This window comes from Anarhichas minor, unplaced genomic scaffold, assembly GCF_050575085.1.
Source record: "Anarhichas minor isolate MPS153535 unplaced genomic scaffold, ASM5057508v1 ptg000136l, whole genome shotgun sequence".
Lineage (NCBI taxonomy): Eukaryota > Metazoa > Chordata > Actinopteri > Perciformes > Anarhichadidae > Anarhichas > Anarhichas minor.
In genome coordinates this window covers 3,459,114-3,486,760 of record NW_027466582.1, presented here as the reverse complement: position 1 = coordinate 3,486,760, position 27,647 = coordinate 3,459,114, and the positions used below count along the sequence as shown (strand labels likewise).

General features: G+C 42.4%; 1 protein-coding gene across 1 annotated transcript in view; it reads left to right on the top strand.

Moving 5' to 3' along the window:
- Positions 1-26,415, top strand: part of LOC142942177 (MAM domain-containing glycosylphosphatidylinositol anchor protein 2) — a 153,440-nt gene extending 127,025 nt beyond the window's left edge. The window contains exons 12-18 of the mRNA XM_076084400.1: positions 3,460-3,637; positions 9,591-9,611; positions 11,881-12,036; positions 14,647-14,808; positions 21,117-21,247; positions 21,735-21,831; positions 22,975-26,415. Coding sequence (XP_075940515.1) covers positions 3,460-3,637; positions 9,591-9,611; positions 11,881-12,036; positions 14,647-14,808; positions 21,117-21,247; positions 21,735-21,831; positions 22,975-23,063 — 834 coding nt within the window. The 3' untranslated portion in view covers positions 23,064-26,415. The remainder of the gene's footprint in view (positions 1-3,459; positions 3,638-9,590; positions 9,612-11,880; positions 12,037-14,646; positions 14,809-21,116; positions 21,248-21,734; positions 21,832-22,974) is intronic.
- Positions 26,416-27,647: the final 1,232 nt, after the last annotated feature.

Here is a 27,647-nt window from a genome sequence, read left to right as displayed (position 1 = left end):
TCAGAACAAAGGTACAACAATCCATAACCCAGTGAGCATGTGTATGATTCGAAACGTCTGAAAATGTGAATGTTTCTCTCAATCAACATCTCAAACTTGATTTGATTTGCATATTTAAATATATTTCATTTTTGATGTCAAAAGAATTTTAATATTTGCTTCCCTTTTTTGTTGTTTTTTGGAGTTTCAGTCAATGTTTGCCAAGACTAGCATTTAAGGCTCCATCTGCCTGGAGCTTTGGGACACACACACACACACACACACACACACACTAGTCCCCCTAATTGACATTATTTTCCCAATTAAATGTTGTTGTTTTTTAAACAACACGCAAGCAATGTGATGTGGGAATTTGGGAACAATAATGAAGTAACCCCATCTCAGAGTCAATTTACAGGATGCTCTCATTATACATTGCCATTAAATCCATTTGAACTGAAATATATATTGTACTGAGACCTACAGTATACCATTGTTTTTTTGAGTAGTAAGAGCATTGTATTCATTTTGTAAAGTAACAAAACTAAGATAAGCTATATGTAAATAAATTATCCAGTAATTGTGAAATGGTGAATGGTGCAGCTGATCGCAATCAGCTGATGCAAGCGCAACTTCAGTGCTCTGCCTGAACTAAAGCTTTGCTCTATAAGTAGGACTTAAGTAGATGTCATGATGTCGAGCATGAGCATTCAGTTATATGTGAGATTGAGTTTTGGAAAGCTTTTTGGCTCCAGGTTAAAGAAATCGAAGAAATTTAAAGCAAATACACAGCAATACAAAAGCAAGAAAGTGCACGTGGGTGAAATTCCATGTATTTGGAGATGACGTTGGTCAGGAATGTTGTAGGTATAACATGACACCCCCACATGTCCAACAATGTTTGATTTAATGAAGTGGACTAATATGTTTTACATCTCTGAATATTGGACTTATAGAATGCTGCAGTCATTTTCATGCCGCTGTGCCTTCCTGCCTCTCCCTGGCATCTGCACCTTCAGGAAACTCCATTCCAATAAACACATTCTTTAGGAAAGGTGCATTAAATGTTCTTTAAAAGGTGTCCATGCGCAAAACACAGATTGATCAGTATTAGTTGTTTTAATACACACTTCTGCATTTGCACCACTGCAGATATATACTACATGATGTTTGTCATGTGTGTAAATCATTTCTGAATCGTACGACTGCCTATCACTGCAGACACACAAAGGTAGCCCGTCTCTAGCATCTGCAAACCCCTCATCACCAATCTGCAGACATTAGCTAGACTGCCAAATATAAAAATATGTCATTTTTAATGTATCTGTGTGTGTCTATTCGGAGACAGCAGATGTCCTTTTTGTTACCACTGGGGGAAAGAAGTTATTTTCAACTCTTTTATTTCAATATCAAATGTTCTTGAAATGATGCATCCTCTTTTAAAAGTGTTCAAACACACCAAGACGTTCAGGCCGACATCGTGTAATTTATAGCTGTTAGCTGCCACGCCTTTTGTAATAAAATTTTACTTCAGTACTAAAAAAAGGATAAGGATAAGTGTTCCGTCTGCAATTACCAGTGGCAGACAAAACACTCTATTTACCTGCAAACTGATGGTGGTGAGAACTTGCACCCCATAATTGTGGATCATCTCGGCTCTTAAGTAATTACTTAATTTGTATTGTTCTCACACACACACACACACACACACACACTGACTTTGCTCCACTGCTATCACACCTTCATTCACTCTGTCTCTGTCTCTCTGTGCTAGTGAGAAGGGCATGTAAAGTCACTAATTGTGATGCAGAAGCTGTAACTTGTCTTTGTGCAGCTCTTCCCCTTAAACTGATTCTCAAGGATAAAATGGACCCTACTTCTCATGTCTTTGCCCCCAGCGCATGCAGCAGCATCAAACCCTTGTTTTGTCTCTTTGAATTTCTAAGGGGGCTGTATTGTGTCACAAGACAAGACAAGATACCTGAGCTTAGTCACCTGAAGACAAGTTTGCTTGTGTGCTCAGCATTGTGCAAAGTCGAGATATGAAATTCCTGTCAGTTCAAGGTCCCTGTATAAAGGGATAGCAGAACATTGTAGAACATGATTAAAGACAAAGAATGAGGCAATCGTGTACAGAGCACAAAGGTGTTGGCCGTACTGTACTCGCAAAAAGCCAGTATAGTGCCGACTGAAGCATATCTTTAATGGAGAAAATGAATCCGGATGTTTCTCGCTTGAGATATGAGAATATTCCTGCTGCTTGTTAATAGCAGTATTTGAATTCAGCGGCTGGGAGGTGCCTTGAAAGTAAATCTGTCTAATGAGCAGCGAGCTGTCAACACCTTACAGAGAAAAAGAGGTTTTTGTTGTGTTGCATTTGGTGTTGGTGGATCATACAAATGCCTATAGGCAAGGTCAATTGGCAGATGAGAGGGAACATCCTACACTGATGGTGAGGAGAACATACATGTATACTGCTGTGGTCATATTTCTACATATTTGCATATGTTCCCGGGAGCAAACTCTTAATAAGAATTTTCTTTGTATTCTACATCCTTTTGTGGCGATATTATAAAATCTATAGTGCCTTGTGTTGTGTGTATTTTAGTTTACGTTAAATAAATATAAATGTATAAGTATTGATTATAGCTGCTTTTCGTGTAAAAAAAATGGAACTTATTCCAATTTCTGCCAACACAGGACCTAAAGGAGCGAATACCATGTTGGTATTAAAACTCTGCAAGCTTGAGTCTGGTGGGCTTGAGTTCCTCTAACCCTACAAAGTTGCCCAAATGTTGTGTACCTGGATGATTTGTAGTTGTACAAGTTTATCCTTCAAGCCTGACCACCCTAGCTGTTGATAGTGCTTGCCAACACGTGCCCTTGAGTCCAAACCCAACACTGTCCAACTTGTGTTCTGTAATTAACTTGAGGTGTTTCGCGGACTTTCGAACCGTGAACAGAGTGACTAATGAAATTAATTCAAAACAAGAGAATTAGCCAGCAGCAGCAGTTAGTCTTCCTTTATCAATTAAATTAGCTTTTCTAGCCAGAAACCTCGTTCTGTCGTCTCCAAAAGAGGGATTGGCAGATTGAAACTACACCATCTAGGACTGGGGTCCCCAAACGTTTTGGCACCTCCCTTATATATATATATATATATATATATCTTCAAATAGCTGTATGTTGAATTTTACTATTACTTCTCATGTATTTCAGTTTCAGCTGCTTCCTTAATATAACTAGTGAGTGCCTAAACTTCCGGTTATGCAGATGTGGTTGACCGTCTCAGTCGTGTACAAGCTGTCTAAGCACATCATCCTCAAACGACTCCTCCTGCTGTGGAGCAGCATTTTATGTCCCAAATGTTTTTCTCAGCCCAACTATGTATAAGAATATCTGTGCGGTTACGCATGTAAGTACGGAACCTCTGAATGTTTGGTGATTTTTAACAATTGTGTGGTTCCTCTTTCCATCCAGATGGGCTTGCAGCGCTGGTGGGAGCAGGAGATCCCTGTGGACGGAGCAATCAACAAAGGAGAGCTCATGACGCACAACCTGACGGAGCTCATAAAGCCTGAGTCCTACGAGGTGCGCCTCACTCCCATCACGCGTTTCGGAGAGGGTGACTCCACCATCCGGATTGTCACGTACAGCGGTGAGTGCTGTATACAAACTCTAAAGGTGTCTTTTTTTAAGGGACCAGTCTGCTCCTGCTGCTGTACTTGAATGTTTCCACGTTCCGGCATTCACTTTAGCCTTCTGGCCACCCATGTGGTTGCACAGGTGGGTGAATTACAGCTACAGCTGGTACCGTTATCCTTCAGCTAACTCAGAAATACTCCTAAATTATCTCCATCTCAAGTTTGTGCCGCCGGATATTGACACATATTCATCAACACTGATGGATATCAAAAGTTCTCTCTGCTATCACCAATCATTACGATGATCCCTATGATGACGCATTGTGTTTATGTAGGAAGGACAAAGTGAACTCATTCAAATTATTTGAATTGCATCTAACACATGCAGTCATCAGAGGACAGCTTGACATCAGCTTGCTACGCTTCTTTGCCACTTTGACTAAATGTGGATCAACTGACTAATCATCTCTGCCTTGTGACCTTTATTGCCTGAGTCAGGTCTATTCAGGACTCGAGCAAAGTCTGACTTGTTTCTGTGCGTGAGAGATCATCGTGACATCAAAGCGTCAGATGACTGAGACATATAGTTCGGGTCACAAGACCAAACAGAGCTGGTTATTAAAGACGAGTCGTGCTTTGCTTGACTCAGTTTCCCACAAAACAATGCATTTTTGGTCTGTGATTCCTTTGATTTTCTTTTGCCAGAGGATGTAATTTATCTCATGGGATGTTTAGTGGCTTTTTTCATTTTTTATTTCAAATATTTTGAAAGGTCCCTGGCTTTACTAAGCCCCACAACGGCCCCAGAACAAGACAGGACAATAACAAGTGTACTGCTGTCATATTGTTAAATCTGGTTGATGTAGGTTTTGAATCAGGACTATAATAGATTAGTGGCCAGAAGGACAACATGAAGATGATGTGTACTGTATGAGCAGGCCAGCCTGTTGGACGACACGCTGGCTGAAACACAAACACTACATTAGTATCCGGCAGTGTCAGTGAACAGATGCACGTGTACTTGAGATGTGCATTTTCAGAATCAACTGGCTGACTGTTTTCTGTCTATCGCTGGCTGCTTCGTCTTCCTGAGTTGTGCTGCTGCCTGCTGCAGTTGTGAATTATTCAGTTTCACTGCAGCTTATCGTGGCTGGTGAAAAGAGAATTGAAAAAGAGGGGAAGAGAGATAAATAAAACTTTCTCTGCTGTTATCCCCGTTGTAGTTTGTGGTATTGTGTTGCCTCTGCCAAACCTTGAATTGAATTCAGATGAATTCAAGTCATGACAATTGAGACTAATTAAGACAGAGAGAGGCACAGAAGGGAAGACGGAGGCAGTCAAGTCGGGACTGAGAAAAAAAAGAAGATACAGAGGAACAAAGTAGAAAAAAAAAGGAAGACAGCCAATGCTGATGTGCGAATCGGCTGCCCAACAAGAGACCGGACTAATTATCACCCTAGGGCTGCTCTGCTCTCCCACGCACAGCATAGCATCACTGAAGCAGCCTCATGCGGGTCTGAGCAGAATCCACTCTGCTCACAGAACGTGACCCGAAAGACATCCTTACTGACGTGAAATACAGTCCCGGCATCATCTCCATTACCGCTTCCTTTTCACTCTCACTGGGGAACAGTAACCTGTGCGTCTCTATCTTTCTGTCTTTGTCTTTGTCACATAAACACATTTATGTGTGTTTGCAGTGCAATGACGAACATGGTGCTTCCTGCCTTTCACTACAGTATGTAGTCTCCAACTTCCCATGACCCTGAAACAAACAATAAACCAAAGAAATAAGACAGGCGGTTTGTTAGCTGTTAGGAGAAACATTCCTGTCCTAGTTTTAACTCCAAGGCCTCTAAAATCCAAGTATGAGTGAGTTTCCTCGTCAATGCCCAATAGGCCCGGCGATCATTCTGATGCAGCACATAAAGCCGATGGTAGCAGCTTTTCTGTGCGTTGGCAAGAAAACACAAAAGCGGTTATAGTGTCCCCAGCTGTAGGATGAAGGATGGTTGTGTCACCAAACTCCAAAGATGCTCTTTTAAATTGTGCTGCAGTGACAAACTTGGCATCTGTTTGGTGTTCCTCATAACACTAGTCTCTCTCTCTCTCTCTCTCTCTCTCTCTCTCTCTCTCTCTGGTTCCCCCAAAGTGCAGGATTTAATGTTTAAGCCTCGCGTCAACCTGCACAGTGGCACGGTAAAACATTGCCGTTATTTCTTAATTTTCCATTTTTATGCAGCTCGAAAGGGACATAATACAGTAAGATGCCTGTCCTAAAGTCAAAATCCACTAAATCTTATATTAAATACAGTCCTCTGCTTCTGGTGATGTCTATCGCCTGCCATACCTGAGGTGTTGGGGTATTATTATTATCCGGCCAGCGGTGGTTCACTGTAATCCCTGTCTGAGCTTTTGTTCAGTCCTGGGCTCAACTCTGTTTACCTCAGAACTCAATGAGTCACAGTCTTTGAAATTATATTTTATAATTCATTCTTTCTTTTTTTTTAAAAGACTTGGGCCTCAAGCCTGTAACAAAGGGTTTGTCATGGTGGGCAATATTTCCTTAAAATATTGTGTGGTTTTGAGTTGTTCAGCACTCATTGGCACTGTGGTGTAGAACTAGAGGAGAAGGTCGATACCACCCTGGTGTCTGTGAAGTAGAAGGCTGCAGACACTTGTCAGTTAGCTGGTTCTTTCGTTGTGCGAGGCTAACTTCAGAGCGCATCTTCCCAATGCATTTTCATTAAAAAAAGACATACCAATATTATCATAAGTGATATGATACGGAGCGCCTCTCACTGTTTCTATCAGGTATATGTTTGCTTGTTTACTAGCAGTCTCTTCTTTTTGCTTTTTGCACAATTTACGCACGGCCCTCTGCTTCCGTCATCCACGTCGAGGACCATTGAGGATTCACTTGCTTGGATCAATGTGTCACATGTTAACTGATGCAACAACAGGATAACACACGGGAGATTATTGGACATGGGCTGGCTGTGTTTGGGTGTGTGATACTGCAGGACCAGTGCAGAACACTTGCATCCTCCTTGAGGGAGCAACAGTTTTCATTAAAGGACACAGCAGTGGGATGTCGCTCGTGTTATTTCTTGTCTTGGAGACATGAAGGGAAGATTACTGAATGACATTTGCCCACGCTGTTATTATTCCAACTGATGGTTGGAGCTGTAAAGCCGTCACAGGGCTTTTTCAGAACGTCATGGCATCCACCCAGAACCCCCTAAACATGATGGATGGGAATCTTAGAGAGCGTGAATTATATGAGAAGCTGGGCTGCTGTTGTGTTTGAGGACACTTGGCCTCGGCCATGGAATTGTCTGCTGCTTTGTAATACAGCCGCAGGCCAGTGGGCAGAGAATCCAGCCAAGATGAAGTCAGTGTTCGTATCCGGAACGGCCTCTACGGACCGCTGTCCTTTGGCGGTCAACGAGCTCACTTTGTGTTTCAATCAAAATTAGGCAGTTTTGGATGGAAGGCGGTCATGCGTCAAGCAACAGTTTGTTTTGTCCTCTGAGGTGGAAAAGTAGAAACCAGAGGACACGACCTTTCATATGAGAAGTCTTCAAAGAAGTCCAACGAAAACTCACTTTGCTCCACGAGTGTTAATCTTAAGAACTATCAAAATTACATTTCATCCTCGATCATTATTTGAGGCTTTTGTTGCTGGAAGGGAAAGCAGAGCGCTGCAGCGCTGAGATAGAAATAAGAGACGGTGTTTTTAAGCCCTTACACCTTGAGGGCTTTCCACACCTAAGCTTTAACAACATTGTGCAATTTTAGACGAGTGCTTGAGGTTCACTCATGTTTTCAGGAGCTACAGAAATATTTGAAGAAAAAAATGCTTTTTAATGGATGAGCCAACAACAGTTAGCAATCTCGGTGTATTTTAATTCCTCGTTTGTTTCACCATATCCAATACATTAATCTAAATTGGAAGTTAAATTATTTGTCGGTGTGTGCGTGTGCGTGTGTGTGTGTGTGTGTGTGTGGAGTAAAGTAGCCTCTGGGGGTAGAGACATTGCTCGAGCAGACACATTCATCTGGACTGAGGCACCGGGAGTCGGCCTGGGGAGGCTGCAGGTAAAAAGAAGACAAAAATCTGACAAGGAAAAATATTTTCATAACTACAATCTTGAAAGAAAGAAGGGGGCAGCAGTACGGATTGGGATGGGGGGAGCTGCAGGAAATGGGAGGTTGAGAGTGAAAGAATAGAGTTTTGTCAGAAAACTCAGCATCCGTTTCACAGGCCCGAGGCTGTAAGTTGTCATTTAAAACGTTTCCCCTGCAACAGCCCGGATGATTTCCTCCCTCTCTGCAGACTTTCATTGCAGCAGTGCCAGTGTGCAGCCCAGCGTAGATTCAGTAGCATGCAGGTATTTTCAGTAACATAAGAGATTATTAAAGCTATTACAGTGTACAGCCTGTTCTTCCCACACTCGCGGTGAGGCTCCAGCTGCAGTGTTGCAGTTCACTGAACGTTTTATATGATTCAATTGGAAATGCAATGGTTTGTTTTCTCTCTCTCTTTCCCCCGTCTCTGCGTGTGCCGTTGTGCTTATTTCTCTTTTCTGTCCACCCTGCAACTGAACGAGTGGACGCACATTTCTATGAACCGCAGAGCAATAAACAGAAATCACTACCTCTTTCTGCTTTTAAAGAAGACCGATTCCACCATCCCCGCACTGCTTCCCCGCTCTTCACTACATGTTTTCCTTTGTAGGAGTGATTTGTTATTACTCACTTTAATTGGTTGGATTAAAATCAATTCCCCCCATGAACAGCATGGGTTTCATAAATCACGCGGCAACATAGTTTTGTGGTAAAGCTGATGTATCGCATTTATTCAGCCGGTCAGCAATCGATCATGAAAATGCTCATGAATCTTCTTGACAGGTTAAATGGTATTTACTCTGCAAAAAAGTTGAAGTGCCGACTAACTGGCTTGTTGCAACTCTGTGTGATACCCTTGACCTTTCTGTGTTTGCTGCGGCGGTAGCCTCTGAAATGATCAATGAGGGAAGCGTTGAGCCGCGCGGTTAGGTGGACAGAATGCAGGAGGAGCTTTGCATGTATTTCAGTGGACTCAAGTCATCAGTGTTCCACGTGAAAGTGTCCATAATGGCGGAAGTTGAAAACACAGAAAGAATCAAGGATGTTTACGGGAACGTGATTAGCACACACACTTGTGATTATTCCTACTTTTTTTCTGATTTACTGGCTTCTAAATGGAAGTATAAATTAGGCTTAGTGCTTTAAATGGAAGTCACCTTGAACAAGAACATCGGCAATGTCGGTAAATGGCAATAATGATAAGCAGTTGCGCTATAAGCTTATTAATGTGGTCAGGCTGGTCTTCCTAATCCCTCTGTCTTTTACATTTGATAAGAGGCAGAGAACGACTGCTGTCACCTTTTCAACTTTAAATCCCAGACATCTCTCTTTCTGTCGGCTCAATAATAATTGCATTGTGTGTGCCTGTGGATTGCTTCCTGTTTGGCGATGTTTACGCTGTGAAAGCAACAGAGCTTGATGAAGATGGAGCGTGGACTCTCTAATATGCTTCCAGTGTTTTAATATCAGCGGACAGTATTTCCAGCCTTCCCATGAGCCTCTTTCATTTTCTTTTTTTATGACAGTAGAACACTGAGCATTGTGCGCAGGCTGAACGTGTTATACATGCAGACTTTTATGAGCTCTGCGCCTAAACAGCAGATGACAGCAGGACAAAAGTTGAATAGCAACTACTGGTGTGTGCATGCTTGTGTTGTGTTCTGTGTGACCTGCGCTAGAGAACCTTGTATCAGCCAAGCGTTTTTAAAGTGCGACAACTCGAGTGCTTGTTCAGCTGCGTGCGCCTTCCGTTCCCTTTTAAGAAGTATTTCACGTATTGACAGACGGCTAATATATTCTGTACTAATGACTGTCCCTGGCCTCTCTCTTTCACAGCTCCCATCAACCCTCACCTGAGTAAGTAATGTGCACCTCACTTAGCATGCCTCGGCAGAGGGCGAGCTCCTTCTGTCGCTGCACAGTCTGTGAGAACAGTGGGGAGATTCAAAGTAACTGCACATCCTGTAGAGATCTGACTCACAACATGTCACACTGCACTGGAAGATCATTCCAAGTGTTCTTAAGTAGCACTAAATGAGGTATGAAGAAAGAAAAGTGAGGCTTCTTTTAGGAACTCTGAGTAAACCTTCATCAGGCTATCTGACATGTTGAGAGCTTTTAATCTCCACAGGACAGTTTAGATGGAGTGTATTTGCATGAGATATTAGCTATTGTGTGTGTGTGTGTGTGTGTGTGTGTGCGTGTGTGTGTGTGTGTGTGTGTGCTTTGTGAGCATTACTGCTGCATGCATCTGCGCCGTATGTTTATATCCGTTAATGTTTAGTCCCGTTTATGACACATTTCATTGTTGAAACTTTACAAATTCACATTATCCACGCCTTGAGAATCCACGCTTAATCGTTGTTTGCTGTGCTGCAGTGCAGCGTTTGTGTATGGCGGTTTATTTATTTGAATAGTTCTATATTTTGGTGGGTGTTTACACAAACATTGCCAACATAATAACAAACATCCTAATCACCAACATCATTATCCAAATCCCTGAAGGAAACTATCTTACCTGCACGCCTCCTCTTCCTCCCTCCTTCCTCTTGCCTCTCCTCCAAATCCTCCTATCTCTCCCAGGCACAGAAGGTGAAAACATTTAGTTTAGCTCACAGTGGATGGGGGCGTTAGTGTCTGGCACCCGGAGCTAGACCTCCATTTAAATCTGCATGCCTATGAGGAGAAGAGGCAAGAGTGCCTGCAACCTAGCCCCTTCCTCTCCCTCTCCGCCACTCTTTTTATTCTCCTGCTCTCACTGTCTATCGCTTTCTCTGCCTCGCAACATCGCTGCCCTTCTTCCCTCCCTTGGTCCATCCGCCCACACTCCACCTCAGCCTATGTTACCTCCATTACCTGACTAAAAGCAGCGGATTCTGCTCCTCTCAAGGTCACCACTCCAAACTGCTCCCGGCTACATTTTAATAAATCAATGAATATTTATCAGAACACATGCCTGCACCCAGAATCCAAATGCTCTTTTTTACTATCTCTTTGAGGACTCTGCTCAGCAGCACCGTGTCCTCTAGTTAGGGGTTTTGCTTTGTTTGTTACATGGATTAAATGGGGGGGGTTCTGTCTCTGTTGATCTTGCCACTACCCCTTCATTAAACTGAGTGGGTTAGTTCCCCACGCGTCTAACTATTCATGAGTGTATTTACTGTTAGACGTTCCCCTACATATGACCCATCATAACATTGCGCTACAGATTTACCTACATTTCTTTCTTAAAGGGTGATGAAACTTACAGTGTCACTCCCTCTCTGCTCACTCCACTAGTTTAAAAATTGCAGTTGAAGGGACGTGGAGAGCGACAGAGAAGGGGGGGGGGGGCAATATCTCCATCTGCACACCCACTACAGAAAAGATGGAGAGTGATTGAGAAGGAGGGAGTGGGTGTCAATTTTTAAGACCGATTACACAGAGTCCTACTTGTGGGGCACTACAAAACAACCAGCAATCGTTTATGCTTTCAATCTTTAAACAAACAGTTACTCTAAATTATTAGCAGTATATATATATATACACGTTATACTACTTTTTCAACGTCAAAAAACATGAAGAAAACCATTAATGCCTTTAGAAATCATGGGTTTTAGTGTTCCCAACCTCTTTCGCGTGATATTTGTATTTGGTTTTAATATTATTTCCTAAGTCAGGGTGCGTGGGTTTGTGTTTATTGAATACTATCCACCATGCATTAGTAGTGGGCTGTCATGGTATAATGTCTAATAACCAGCTCCGAAACACACACACACACACACACGCGTACACACAAAAACACACACTGCCATTGGATGTTTTCAGGGTGCAGCACTCTCTCTGCAGAGACTTCTTTTCATTGTCAGGGAGGAACCAAACACACTCACTGACGTCTCCACCACAGTCAGCGAGAGGTCACGTCTTCATTTAGAAATTCTTCTCACCAGATAGTATGGCGTAATTAGGACTGTTCTGATGTATATATATATAAATATATATCCCCCTGTGGCACACATAACACTCATGAATCTCATAAATATACAGTAGGTGTCACACTGCACACATACTGTACCTACAAGGCATAACTTCTCTCTTTTATAAGAATGTGAATGTAAGAGCCTGGTTCTGCTCTGTCACTCACCAGGAGAGTTCCACTGCAGCTTTGAGGAGGAGCCTATCTGCATGTTCACCCAGGACAAGAATGATGATTTTGATTGGACGCGACACAGCGCCGCTACCCGCGATACCAAGTACACGCCCAACACCGGGCCCAGTGGCGACCGCACTGATTCTAAGCAGGGTAAGTATTTAAAAGTCTACCGGGGACGTAAGTCTTTATTTGTTTTCTGAAACTTTTTATTGATGACAATTTTTCTTAACTTGAAAAGTCCATTCTCAGTGTGTGTGCTCTGAAGGCATCACGTTTGCTCACCACACTGTGAACGGCAGAGATTTAAGGGGAGCGCAGAGAAACTCTCCTCCGTCAGCAAATGTGAAAACAAACTCTGCACATACATTATTCTGCACAGTGAAGGTCAAACATCCAAGTGAAATAAGAGCAAAACCAAGCTTCATTACTGCAGAGGGACTTTAACTAATCCATACATTAAGTATAAAAAGATCCATCCATTTCACTCTACTTCGAAAGTAAGTGGATCACTTTGTATAATTCAATTAAACTCACCACTTCATTAGCAATTTGGGCATTTTCACAACTTAACTGTCAAATTGATTGATATCAGCCACAGACGTCTGTAATTGTCTGTAATTATGACTGTAATGTAATGTAGCTGGAAGTGATTTGGAAACCCTAAATTGACAATGGTCAAAGTGTGAATGTGTTTTTCTGTGTGTCAGACCATTTCAGTATTTTCCTGCTTTTGTATGACACACGCTCTCTGTTATTTCTTACATAATCCAAGGCTTCAGCTTCCTGTGACGCAAACAGGAATGTGTGTGTGTGTGTGTAGAGAATAGATATATTTACCGATACATGTAACATAACCGTAGATACAAATCACAAACAACGTCAACATTCACTAACCAGTGAGCAAGTTACTCAATTGAATTGCTCAGCTGGGGATTATCTATATAGCTGAACAATCATATCGTAAACGTATGCACGAATAGAGAAGAAGAAAACACAGTTGGTGTGTGTGTGTGTGTGTGTGTGTGTAAGCGATTATGTTTGCCAGCTGTCAGCGGGGCTCTGAAAACACTGCAGCTGCTCATTGGATTGGAAAAATGTTGGTTGAATGCACACACTTTAAATGGACACCACTCTGTATTTTCTTATGTAATCCATGCATGAATACATGAATCCCCAGAGTGCAGTGGCAAACTATCACGGTATTGCTGAATGATGGGGTAAATTAGCGGCATTGCGTCGCTACACATATGCTAACATTTCACTTTTTTGACGTGTGGAAATAAAGAAAGATTAGTGTTCCCAGCTGCATAGTAGATGCTTTCAGCTGTACTCATTGTGTCATCGATTGCTTGACGCAGCACAATCTAACAGTGAGCAGCCTTGATCAACTTGTAACTGGGTTGCTGTTTCCATGGGTACCTAAACCAGGGAATACTGCATAGAATGTGGTATTCAATATGTGAGTTACCAGTGCAGGTATTCAATATTCAAGAACTTGATAAATAAAGAATTAATATAATTGGATTTGCAGGGATCTGTCTCAGGATTTTATATGAATCTGCTGATGGAAAGTATCTGTGCTGGAGTATAAGTGGCTATTATGGTGCTGTGGCACCAGCGCCAGCTGAAGCAGTAAATAATGCATCGGCTTTAATCACCTAATGGTTTCAAAATGTCCAGCATTTCATTACCATGCCCATTCCTCTTTGCGTGTAATTATCTGATATGAGATTCAACTGAGGGAGATATTCCATTTGATTTTGGCTGGAGGGGCGTGGAGCGGCTCACCAGCTACCTTCCCTGTGGCAGCGCAGAGTTTGGCTTCAGAGCGTGCGGCTCAGACACAATCAGAGGTCTGTTAGACATTCGCTGCTGTCCACGACTGTCAGACCGGGGGAGCATCAATGTAACCCCATTGTTATCGCCTCGATTCGCCCCGGGTCATTGCCATAAGTAAAAGGAGAACTGTCCTTCGTAGAAAGCCCTGCCCCCTTATCTCTGATATGGAAGGTTTCATTCCCATCATGCTATCACTGACCGGCTGAAAAAGCAACTGAGAATGACCACGGATGCCTCGCTTTTTCGCTGTTTGCAGTGACAAATGATTTGCTGGTGTATCAGTAGGCATTCAGGAAGTCGTTGAGGGAGTCTGAACACTGCCTGAAAAAAGCTCTCATATTCTTTCAAAGGGTAAATCAACTGTTTCTCAGTGAGGCACAATGACTTTGTCCTCAGGATATCCACAAGGCATTTTCTCAGATACTCTTTATACTCTACTACTACATAAAAACTACATACATTTGTCCTATAGGTAATAATAACTGACATCTGGAAAAGTGTCGACGGTACAAGAAACATGAGCAGCAATCAGACAACAGTTTGTTTCAAACAAACCAGATGTCTTTGGAAGAGCGAAGGCAATTGAAAAAGCCAAACTGTCTGTGTAACCTTCCTTTTAAACCGTGTGCACACAGTTGTGTGTGTGCAATGATGGATTATTACCAATTCAGGATGTAGTTACCTTTGGTTTTACCTTCAAATAAAGTGGTTTAGTAAATCCGGCTCAAGTGTTGGGTTGAGTATATGAAGTTAACCAAACTATAATATATGATGACCAAAGCTACAAAATAACAGTTAAGTTGTAATGAACTAGAATTCTTCTTTAAATGTTCAAATGTTTAAATGTTCAATGAACAAAGTCCATTGCAGTTTGTTCTATTTTAGGTATTTATGTGTTTTTATGTGTCCCTGTGTTTCAAGGTTTCTACATGTACATTGAGACATCAAGGCCACGGAAGGATGGGGAGCAAGCACGGCTCATAAGTCCATTTTTCAACGTAGCCCCTAAAAACCCTTACGGTATCACCAACCCACCTGCCTACTGCTTCGGCTTCTTCTACCACATGTATGGAAAACACATAGGTAAGATACACTCCCCAGACACTTCATTGTCCCCCGTCTGTTGTAACAAACGTCCGTGTTGCTGTTGGGTTTAATCTGCCATACAGTTTATCCACTGCTGAAAAGATCATCTTCATTTATATTCATTGCTCAATGGTTCATGGAGACTGATGAAGAAAAGGATAATTGCACTCATTCTTTAAAGAATATGTCACTTGTCTGTGCTTTTGGTTGCTTAAGCAGCAAAAGCAACTTAAAGTGGAACTTAAATTGCTTTGGCAATTCTCTGCTAAATGAAGGAGATGCGTTCTCATCTATGCGGAACTAAATAACAGTCAATGAGGAAACAACACATTTTATTTACCAAAAAAAGTCCATCGACAAGCATCTGTGGCACAACATCACAACTGGCTTTGAGACATAACGAGAGAGAAGAGATTCTTAAAATTGCTGTCTGCCACCTACATGGGTTTTTACGAGGGAGAACGGCGGCACTTTTTCCTGCAAGCAACAGAATTTCAGTCATTTCCACAGAGTTTGTCCCCATGGCAGGTGCAGCGGGGACTTTTGTGCTTTCATGCTAAAATTTTGTAAGTGCAGCTGTCAGATGTTTTGAGCAAAAGATATCTCATTTTTGCAACAAACCCCTTCAAAGGTGTGTTCACAAATCCTGGGCATTAGCTCATACATTCCTCTCTGAATGTAGATAACAACCTTGTATGGCCCATTTGAAGATGGCAGAGCGACTGGAGGAGCCATCTGTGGCTAACGTCTGACTCTTAGGCTTTCTTCACTGGGGACCCAATCAGCCGATTCGCAGGCGCTCCAGCTCTGAGTGCATGCTTTTTGTGTGTGTTTGTACATTTGGGAGTGGGGAGAAAGATTGGATCTCTAGTACAAAAACAGCAAGCTTATACATTGTTGACAGCCTCTATTGGTGATTTCTCTGTCTCGGCTTCACCCAGTATCATTAGCTCCTGCACAGGTTCATAAGGCGGGTGAGGGGCACTGTTGGGTGGGGCTGCGGGATCGTCTTGGTATCATGGGGGCTGGATGCTGTTTGGCATAAGAGCAGTTTGTTAGATGGCAAGGTGATGCTGTGCACTCGAACCACTGCAAAAAGCATTTACTATAATAGCAAAAATTAAAACTTGTGATTATGAAAAGGCTTCTCAGTTTTGTCTGGCTCGTCACTTCACAAATCATCGTGGAATTCTGAAATGATTGAAACCTTTACTATTAATGTCTCTTGTTAAAATAAAATATGTCAATGTGTCTCATAAACCTTCCACGAACCACTCAGCACATTCGCGGTGTTCCCAAGGTTGAGGAGCTCTGGTCTGTTTTGGCATTGATGCTTCAATCCCCAGATAGATCATCAGCGCAGGAGCCTTGAGGCACCGTCTGTGTGGTAATTAAAGGCCGACACGTACAGTGACGGGTATACAGTGTGTCTCTCTGTACATTACCACTAGGACTTGCCAAAGTCCGATATTTTCTAAATTTCTCTCAATAGCAATAAATGTTCATGACTAATTGAGAAAGTCAAAGTTAAAGTAAAAAGAAAAGATCCTTCAGTATTATTCATTGAGAGTTAAACACTCAAAACTTCAGCTAATCTGCTCCAGTGTGGTTTGATCAGATTTGATTGACAGCGACCAAACAACCCCAATAACTGTCATCACATTCTGATTCAAATGCTGCCAAATCCTGGTTGGTGCTTGGAAGTACACGACATCGCCTTCTCCCAACTTTGGCTCTCCAACAACAAACCAGCTAAAAAAAAAAAATATATATATATATATAAGAAACAATAAATACAGAAAGTTGTCAGATTGTTTGTGTTCATGGGGGACCTCGTCACTGTTGGTAAGAAGCTGATTGAAAAATATGTTTTCAATGACAATGACACTAAGAGAGTGCACCACAAAAATATCCAGTAAACTAAAAATACTACTTCCCTAAAAATATTTTCGAGTAAACAAAAACAAACATAGACAACAAACACAACAAAGCATTGATAGTGAATGAACCCAATGACGGGAGAGGGACTTGCAGTTTCGTGCTCATCAAACTTGATGTTCAATAAACTGTGAAATCACTACAGGCTGGCAACTGCACTCAATTCTCTTTTGATAAGAAGTTTACCGCGAGCATTTGGCTGCATTTACCTCAGTATTCTACTGAGACATCGGTGGAATCGGCGCCATCTCCACCCTCCACCTGCTCCGCTCTGAGCTTCTGCTGGACCTGCTGCTCCAAGAGCAACCCACTCAGCTTCCTCTCTTCTCTCCCTCTTTGAGTAAACTGGCTTATATATCTTTATAAGCCACGTCTTCTTTTGTGGATCTTATGTCATTCCAGCTATTTTATTTCCCTTTGAAGTTTGTTAAATGACTCGTATTTGCATGAATAATACAAACGCTGGCTCACAGATTGTTCTATTGAGTAAAATGCATTTTCTTTTCACAGCTGAAGGTGAACTGCGGTCTGAAACATGAAGTGTTTTTCGACAAATTTGACCACTGTGAGCTCTCGTGCTTATTCAGTGTGATCCACAGAGGTCACTGTGAATACTTTCAACCGATTATTATGAGTAATCAGAAAATCGCTTTCTGAAAAATGTGAATTTTCACTGCTTTGCACATATGCGTAAGATTCCAATTATCTCCATTGTATGTCGGTAGTGTCAGACAACTCAATTCAAATATCTCAAAAGCTCTGCAAATAATACCAAACCTATGTTTAAGACGGTTTTGTATCCTTTTGTCTATAAAGTCCTAATTGGGTTGGCTCCCTCCTACATCACAAAACACGTAACATTATCCTCGTAAACGTCAACATAGAGTATGAATATGGCTCTGGTAGCGGCAGCGACCTTTCACTCACAGTAAGCCCGCCCTAAAGCATACTCCGCTTGATGGTCTATTTTACTCTATGCAAGTTTTAAGACTCTTCCGCATTGGCTTCACTCGGCAGAACTGGAGGTGGTAACCTGCCCTAGCCTTGTGGAACACTTCACATGCTATGAGTGTATGGGAAGGCTTGTGACGGACACAGACGCCATGTTTTTTATTTTTATTTATTAATTGCTGTTGGGATATAAAGAAAATTTCAACAAATATAACGAAAAATATTTCTAGAAACCCTAGCTTTAAGCTTAACATGGAGTTGACAGCAGGACTCCATATGGTCTGAAATTTAGCATGGCTACTTTTCAGCTGCCCTCAGTGGAAAGGTCTACTGGAAGTGTCCAGGTGGGGGGCCGGACCAAACATCTGGAGAGGTGGAAGCAAGGGAGGTGGAGAGAATATAAGGAGAGGGGTGTTGGAGGGCGACTCAGCGGGGAGATGAGAGCTCCTCCGGCTCCCTGCTGAGGTTGAGTAGGCCGTGACATTTCCAATTTGCTCAAATTGATCGCCAGCCAGACCCTCTCTTCCCTGCCCTCCCCGTCTGTGGTGAAGCCCATGCCCAGACTCTGGCGTGTTATGATGAATGGGCTAAATGTCAAGGACTTGAAACCCAGCTCAGATCCTCCATGGCTACGCTCCATTTAGTATTCTGCCTCTCTGGCCGTGAGAGAAATTCACCCACAGAACTCAAGAATGTTAGTTTGTGATATTTTCTACCCAGAGAAATGAGTGCTTATGACAAATGCATCAAATAATGTATGCTCACATATGCTGTGCATGTTCTCTTTTTGCAGAGGACTGTTGTTTTAAATAGCTCGTAGTTAGCTTACATTTTACATTTACACTTTAAAGCCTCTCGAATGCCTCTCAAACGAATGCAGATCCCACACTGGCCTCTACATTGGTAATCACGCATGGTGGTTCCTGTGTTGGTGCATTTGGAACCGGACAACCTTTTCCATACTCGTCTGATGTGTGTTAGGTCATGGCACCATTGAATCATATGTTTGAAGGCCCAAGCCACCAGATGTCTCCCATTGTTATCTACCATGGGCACCTCTCTCAGCAAACATAGCTGTCTTGTGTTTTGGACCTACACCTTTGACAGAAGCCCAGTGACTCTACAGTTTTTGGCAGTGGGAGAAAATGTCTATGGCATCCATCGAGCCATCCTCAGTAATCCGTTCTAGCTGGCACAGCTCCGTCTTGAGAAGCTGGGAGTTTGATGCTCTTAGGGACTGTGCTGCAGAGGTGAGTCACAGTCAAGTTGTGGCACGGCAGCGCTGGAGGCCAGAATCAGTCGATAAGGAGTTTCGCCCACGCGCTGATGAGAACAGTGGCACGGGCTCAAAGAAACTCCTCCATAGTTAGCTAGCGGGGGAATACCTGAGACAAGGTCACACTTAATTACTGAAGCGCACATCAAAGTTTGCCTTTGGAGCCCGTGTCGCATTTGTTTATCGGATTAAGTCTCCAGCAAAGCACACCAAGCAAGTCTGTTTTAAGCCTGACCTTCTGAGAAGCAATGGAGTCATCCTTTCATTAGCAAGGAGGGTGGTACTGCACCTCAATCCCCCTCTCGCTCGTCCTCACTACATAATTGAAAATTTCCAGGAGCTACTTCTCACTTTTCACCAGACTCACATCTTTCTCTTCTCAGATCTTTTTAAATTTCACAAGTGTCTGCCACAGGTATTTCCTTAAAAAAAAGGAAGGTATTCTGAAGAATAGACAACGTATGCCTTTGCTCAGGATGTGATGACACTGATATTACCACCTACATGGCGATGAGTTCAAAGAAAAATCTAAGCGAGCCAGCTCAGCAAGAATCCTCCTACATCCTAAACACTTCAACGGGAGATGAAACCGCAGGTCATGTTCTGTGCAAGAGCTCATCTCTCACTGGAGATTGTGCTGTCGTCGGGGGATAAGCGTACTGTATACTGCGCTGATGAAAGAATATGAACAGTGACATACAGTGTGGCTTCCCCTCGTTTCCTCACAGAGATGTACAGTAATGAGGCACCTCGCCGAGACACAGATGCATCAAAAGAGAGGTTGGAGCCGTAGACGCTGCTGTTTCTTTGCTCACCAGTTATGTCAGCACAAAGGTTATGCTTAACATATTTGTAAAATTCACTTGACTTCAGAGCAGTGGTCCTGCTGAGCTTCGATATGGTGTCAATGCTAAACTGATCTGGTCTTTGGATGCTGCTCTCTCTCGCTCTCTCGCTCTCTCCCTGCATGGTGATTAAAACAACTAACAAGAGAGGAGGGAAAAGAGGTTGCACTCTGTGTCATCATCTGACAGCTTTATATCAAAGCCCAGGGCCAGACAAGAGGTCTCACTGAGGGGAGTCTTCAATTCAGACCTGGTACATAGCTTATTCTGTGACAGGGGGAGCCAGTACTTCTGTGTTATTATTTAACTGAATGCACTTAAAATGGATCCGTCAAATTGCATTTTCAGATGCAGAGTTTGTCTCGACAGTGACATCCAACATCTTGAAGCTGGAAAGAAGCTGGACTGAGCATAAATAGTTTGCAGCTAATGAAACATTAGGAACTGTTCTCTACAGGGAATGTATTTATGCTCTCCGAAAATTCTCATCACACATTGCCCATTAGTGATAATTAATTAGGATTAATACAAGCCAGAGAATAACTTATCTTCGCTTGCAGAATCACAACTTAATAGATGTATCAATTCATGTGACCCGAGTTTAACCTTTGCTACTGCTCGGCTCTGCTTCAAATGCAGAGGAATACATACATTTGAAATGCAGGAGACCGGTGTGAATACTAAGCTGAACACTCTGCGTGGTTGTGTATCTCAAATGTGGGAGAAGAAATGCTTCAAAAAAAGGACAGAAGCATCGCTGGAGTTTCACACTTTTGGTTTTACAGTTCTTTAGAATACTTTAGATGGATATTGTTCGTCTTTCTTTTTGACAGATCTTTTTAGGATTTGTTCTCTACTTTCTCTATTTTTTTAAAATTGAACGGTCCATATTATGTAAGCACAACAGTCTGTCTTGGTCTCACTAAGAAGTCTGCCGAAACACAATTTTGTCACAAGCTTTTCTCTTAACAATTTAACGCCATAGTGTTCTTAATAGGGCAAATGATTAGGGCTCCAGACATAATAATGTCTCTATTTATTTACTCAAAATACAAATAAAACGTGACATTACTTGAAAAATAACAAAGAGTGAGAGACTGAAAAATGTGCCTGTAGTGTACTCCCATGAACTAATGAAGTTATATTGTTGTCACATGGCCCAGTAGCATGGAATCCGTGGCCCACTATGGGCCCACTGCCTGGAGGTTGGAAACCACTGACGGTACAGCGTTGGAATCGCGTTTGTGCGTGAGTACGCTGACATTCATGTGCAACTGTCTCTCTCCCTCGTACAGGAACACTAAACGCCCTCCTGAAACAGAAGGGCCAAACGGCCTCCGAGGGTCCCGTGTGGTCGTTAAATGGGAACCAAGGTGACCGCTGGAAGCAGGCAAAAGTTAGCATCCATCCGACAGCATCCTTCCAGGTGAGACCGGGAAACGTAATCAATCCAATACCCAGCAGCATTCCTCTTGTTGCCCTCTATTTCCTTCCGTTGGTATGTTGAAGTATTGGTTTCCTTGAGGGCGGCATATTGATGTGGCGCTTCACAAGCTGTGATATTAAGCAGAGACGTGGACATTGTTTGCTGTTGTGAAAGCAATATCGCTCACCCGTTGCCATCAGGATGCCTACTCTTTTGCGAGTAGAGAATATAGGACTGCAATATTCTCAATCATTGTTATGACTGCAGTTGTGGAAAGTAATTATAGTTTCAGCTCTTTTTTTGTTCCCACTCTTACTTCTAACTGTAACATCACAAGCGTTCTTAACTTTAAATGTTGTGACATTAAAGACTGAAACAAACACTTGCCACCTGCTGTAATCTTTCTGCAGTGCCAATTTTCTTGTTTTTTTGTAGTCTTATCAAATCTGAACATCTAACATGACAAACATGTTTTTCCTCTCCGCAGGTGGTACTCGAAGGCATCCGAGGACCAGGCATCGAGGGTGACATCGCCATCGATGATGTCACGCTGGAGGAAGGGGAGTGTCGAGACCCGCCGCCCAGTGAGTAGCACCGCACTTCCGCACCGCACTTCCGCACCGCACTTCCGCCTCCTCCGTGCCTTTTCATCTGAGCTCCAGGTTCTGTCTCTCTCTACCCACATTGGACGAGGTTATTGATTTACGAGAGGGGATCCAATCTCAGACGGTTTGAACGGCGTTGAACCACGGGTTGCCGTGGCAACAGTGTTGTAATCACATGAGCGATAGCCACGCCGGCTGAGTGGAGCGCTGTAATTGCGCTGCAGGAACAAACGGAACGGAAAAAACAGAAAACGGGACAGAGCAAATGGTCTGCGATTGACAAAGTGATATTGGCAGGCAGACGAGCGCTGTTCATTTGATGTCGTGCGTGTTATTTAGGGTTGGAGGAATGGTTCTTTTCCAGAAGCTCCTCAAACTGAGACATCCTTCTAACGTGTACCATACATGCATCAGGGTGATCTTATTTAAATTGTTCATGTCATTGGAGGAAAATAAGCAGGCATCTAAAAGGTATTCTTTCTATAACGGCAAGATTGTTGCTCAAGTTACATTTCATATGGATCCATTTATGATTCAGAGCGACAAGATTTAATTTGTTTGGAGTTTTGGGATTGGTCGCCCAGGCTGAGGACAGAGTCATGCAGAGAATAATGCATTTCAATCTCAGATGATGAATATTATATGACTTTATTTAATGTAAGAGGGAAAAAGATTTGAATTATCTCGTCTTGTTTTAGGATCTGATCATACAGGTTAGTTCTACATTAGGAATAGTTTCGCAATTTGGGAAATATATTTATTTGTTTCTTGCAGGGAGTTGATACCGCGCTCATGTCTGTTTGTAGAATATGAAACAGGAGACAGTTTAGTTTAGAGACTGAAAGCAGAGCCAGGCTAGCTGTTTCCCCTGTTTTCAGTCTGTATGCTAAGCTAGGCTAACCAGCTGCTGGCTGTGGCTTCATATTTATCAAAGAGACATACATACATTAGAGTGCTGTCCATCTTCTCAATCTTCTTCTTTTCTCGGCAAGAAAGTGAATAGATGTATTTCCAAATATTGGAGAACTATGCCCTGAAACACAATTGGCTCATTACGTGTTCATGTGTTGTTTGGAGTATATAAAATCAATTTCCACCATTATTTTCTGTTTCTGTTTGTAGATCTCAGCGCTCAGGCTCCGTCCACGTCCTCCCATATATGGCTGCTATGCATCACCTTGGTGATGACCCTCCTGGAAGGTCAGAGGTGACCCTTCTCTCCGTCACCTCAGAGGCGAATATTCAGACCCACCGTCTGTGAACTGTACCCTCGGCATCCAATCACCAAAGATTCATGCATCCTGAAAGCAGCAGGGGTCCCCTGCCAGACCTCGGAGGGACCGAAATTAATGAAAGAGAGAAAAAAATCGTGATAAAAAAGTTCCACAAAAAGTAATAAAGAAGATGCGCAATTTTTTTTAAAGACACCACTTTTACAGAAACAACTCCTCGGTGCAGGACTCTGGACATCTTTACGAGCACAAAGACAGGTGGGCGACGAATGCGCCTGGACTTTGCCGAAAGAGTTCACAAGCGTCGAAGGAGGACGGACAGTTTGTAAAGCACAAGAACAATTTTATGAAGTTATGAAAATATCGCTAGAAGGCGGCAGAATATAGACACTGCTGACTTTTTGAAGAGGAAATAGCATTTCCCTGCTTACAAATACATGGAATCAGACCTTTCTCTGTGTATCTTTATCTTCATTTTCTCGCACCAGATGCCAATCACCGACACTTGTTTTTCACTCTAGTCCGGCCTCAAGTCACACCTTGGCATTTCTTTATCTGCTTGGTGCTGAACTGTAGAAAAACAAGGACTTTGGCAACATTTAGTTCCATCTGCTTACCCCCCCCCTGTAGCTGCCTATGTATCTATTAACACTGTGCTCACGAGTCCAAGTGGCCAACCGAGGGTAGGGTGGCAGAACAATGACTGCAGGAGGAATCAGCGGAGGTGTAGACAGCTGGACTGGAGGGCAGAGAGAAGGTCAAGCTCAGGAGCTGACATGAGAGGGAGAGGTGGAAGGAGAGCAGAGAGGAGGGAGAGGAGGGACAGGCAGAGAGCAGACAAAGGTCCGATTAGTGAGGCCCGACTCGAATATTCAGTCGGCGGTCCGCCTGTGGAACAGAAGCCACTTTACTTTCTGCCATGAAACAAAGTGCCTTCAGATTACAAACCGAATCGTGAGCCTGGGTGTTAATCAACATCGAACACATCTCTGTTCATGTTTCCTCTGATGGGCTATTTTCTACATGTTTCTTTTGCCCCACAAGTGCTGACGGGAGAGGGCATGCGTGTGCAGAGGGAGCATGGGGTTGTGCTCCACCCGGATTTAACTCCTGATGGGACAGTTGCCTGTGTGTTTGTGTGCGTGCAAGTGTGTATGTGTGTGCGTATGTGTGTGTGTGTGTGTGTGTTTGTGTGTGTGCATGCGCCTAAGCCTTTGCCTATGCCTACGCGTAGTTCAATGTGAGGGCAGCTGACCAGGCAGTGCTGGCAGACCAGGTTTGGAAACAATTTGGATGAAAACAGCGGCAACAGTGGCAGTGAGGCTCTGGCTCTATTTTTTTTTTTTTTTTTTTTTGCAGAAAGACGAGATCATACAGGACGATGAAGACACTTCATCGAATGAATACCCCACTCTCTCTTCCCATAATTCTCCTTCCCCGCGGGCGAGCATTTTTTAAACAAAAGAACAACTGCTGAATAAAACATTGCGTTGTACAGGGAGCAGAGCAGGAACTTTGGGACCGCAGGCTCTTCATTAGGGTGACATGCCTCGCCCCTGTCCTCCACCATTTATATGGAACAATATGAGAATAAAAGATAATAATGACCATAATAATAGTCATGATATTTTATTACTCCAGCGAGAATGTTTCTCTGCTTTTACACAAACTGTGAAGATTGACTGTGGAAGATCTACCTGAGACCATAACCTTAACCAGCGGGGTTTTTGAAAAATGTATTGTAAAAAAGAGAAAATAAGAAAATGAAAAATTCCGTTCATCGTTGGTTATGACAAATGTTTTGAGGACTTGTGTCTTGTTTCTTATTTTTTTCCGTTGAAGATGAATTCACTTCCTTTCTCTTCTTGTTGTCTCCCTTTGCATTGCTTAAGTATCAAAGCTGATGGAAGCATAAGAAGTAAACCAATTTGGTAACTGTATAACTTGTAAATGTTAAAGAAGCTCTATTCAAAGGTTTATGATAAATGTTTTATGTTGGAGTACAGGAAGCACAACATACAGTTCAAGGTCTCAACATATAAAATCCATTTTATATTTCTCTGCACATGCGTGACCTACTCCCACAGGATTTCCAACCCAAGTCCACATTTAACAGCAAACTGATCCTTTTTTTTTTACTTGTTACATTGATATTTATCGTGCAACCAGAACACTAGAGGACAGAAAGGGAAGCCGGTCAAGAGTATAAAGGAAATCTTTGTGAATGCGGACTGGGTTGAGGTTCGGTTTGGTGTTGTGGTTGCTCAGCATATGTAGCCTCTTCAGTGGAAGCCTGGGCTGGTCTGAGTGGGTCATGTACATGTGTGAGCATCAAGCTGTGTACAAAAGATGCGATAAAGAACTGACACGTGTAAAGAAGATTAAAAAAAACAGAGCAGAATGATGAGAATTTCAGGGCATCCTTATAATACCATTATAGTCTAAATGATATTATTACAGAGACATTATCACAGCTATTTTCTGCTATTCCTTTCTTTTTTCTTTAGTTTCTTATTTTATTTTTATTTCCATAAATCATAATGAATGTAAATGGAGTTCTGGGGCGAGTTCTTTTCTAACAGTCTTACTAGATGTAATGTTTTACTAAAACATATGTTTTTTGTGTGCTTTTGATGATGAGAACTTTCAGACTTTCATAGGTTGTTTTGGACACATCAAGAACATGAAGTTCGTCTGACTTTGACACAGACTTTGACACAATTTCCAAAAAATACAAGCTCAGATGAAATATCCATTAGCTAGTTGCTGTATCCTCCTGTGGTATAGCAAGTAATGAAAAGTGCCAAAGTGCCCCGTGCAGTCGTCACTGTTGCTAAGTCTGGATACGAGTTCCTTCAGATATTTTGGTAACTGTTCCTTTTACTGCCACCCTCAGCACCTGTACTCATGTAACAGCAGCTACACCTTAGTACAGTACGTGAGTGATTCAAAGTTACAGCTGGATTTAAATGAAAGAACGCATTTGGTGTTGGTTCAACTTTTTTAAAGTAGTCGTTTGACTTTTTGGGGAATGAGCTTTTTCACTTTCTTGCTGAAAGCTGGTTAGCTTAGCTTAGCACAAAGACTGTAAACAAGGGGGAACTGTCTCCGAAGGTAACGAAAAGCAAATAAGCATACTGCTCCAAAAGTTGAGCTTCTAAATAACAGCCTGAGTTTGCAAAATCCCTTCTGTATATTTGCCATACTTTGAAATTAGTTTTGTGTTTGTTGGAATTATATCAGCATGAGCCTTTCAAAAACAGACCTGAATGGAAAGCCAGATTTGTATCCTGCTTTTGTGTTGTATATTATTAAACTCTGGGTACCTTCATCTGCAAAACTTCCATCTGTGTGAAGGAAGTATTGTCAAATTTTCCCATAACTGCTCAAATTGGACAGCAAAAGGAACCATTGTTTGTTTCCGTGGTACTACAGCTCTCACCACATCCTTTATTTTTCATTTCTGTGCAATTCACGCACCCTGTGTGAGCCTCTGCCCTTTGTGTGTACGTGAGTTGTGAGTCTGGTGAGTAGCTTACACTCAGCTCTATATTGATAAAAGTCCTCTAAGCTACTTCAAAGTACAATTGAAGGGGATTAACGGTATTTGAATATGTAAACAGCGGCGTGTTTACTGACTTTATTTCTGGACGATTAGAGGCGTCTGTAGTTGCGGTAGGTGTGCTCATAAACTAACGAGGGGAAATGGGTTTGAGGTATTTGTAGCTTCTGATTAGTTTGGGGGTGCTGGAGCTGAATGTGTCCATGTGCGCCAAGAGTTCCATCAAGGCATTTTGTGTGTGTTGTTTTTCCCACCGGCACACACATTATTAGATGTTTCTCACACCAGACACTTACGTTTGACACTTTGTGCGAGGGTTTTGCAGTGGTGATGATAGTGCCATGAATTTTAATAGAGGGTTACAAAAAATAAAGTGACTATCTTTTTCTTCTCTTTTCTTCTCGGTAGACCGCTCCAGGAATCTATTAAGTCCAGTACCTCAAACCTCTTTCATGATAATATAAAATGTAAAAGTCTCTATTTATGATATCGTATGGGTACTGCAATCTGATTGTCCAGTAATGACTACTGCGTTCTCAAATAGAGCACGGCATTAGTGCAGACAAAAGCATTTAAGTTTGCCACTTTTGTTTGCTGCCCCCCCCCCCCCCCACACTACCCAAACCTCCACCTCATGTGCTATATTTTCTGCTGTTGTTGATTACACAACGTTTTAACCTCCATGTCTTTATTACGAGCGGATTCATTTACCCAGCAGAGTCCATGCTGCTGCTCAGAGTCGTTCAGAGCTCGTTCAAACAGAAGAGCCTTCTCCATCAAGTAGAACTGTTTGCTATAAATAGTCGATTTGTTTGATTTAAGTGTTAAAGTTTAGATAAAACCTCTGGAAAGAACAACGTGAAAAATGTACCATCAAAGTCAGTCAAGACAAGTAAAGCTCAAATACTAAAGCTGGCAGTTTTGACAAATACTAACATTATACATGAGGTGTTTGGGTCAGTTGCATTGGTTTGCATTACATAGTACCGGTCACAGTATAC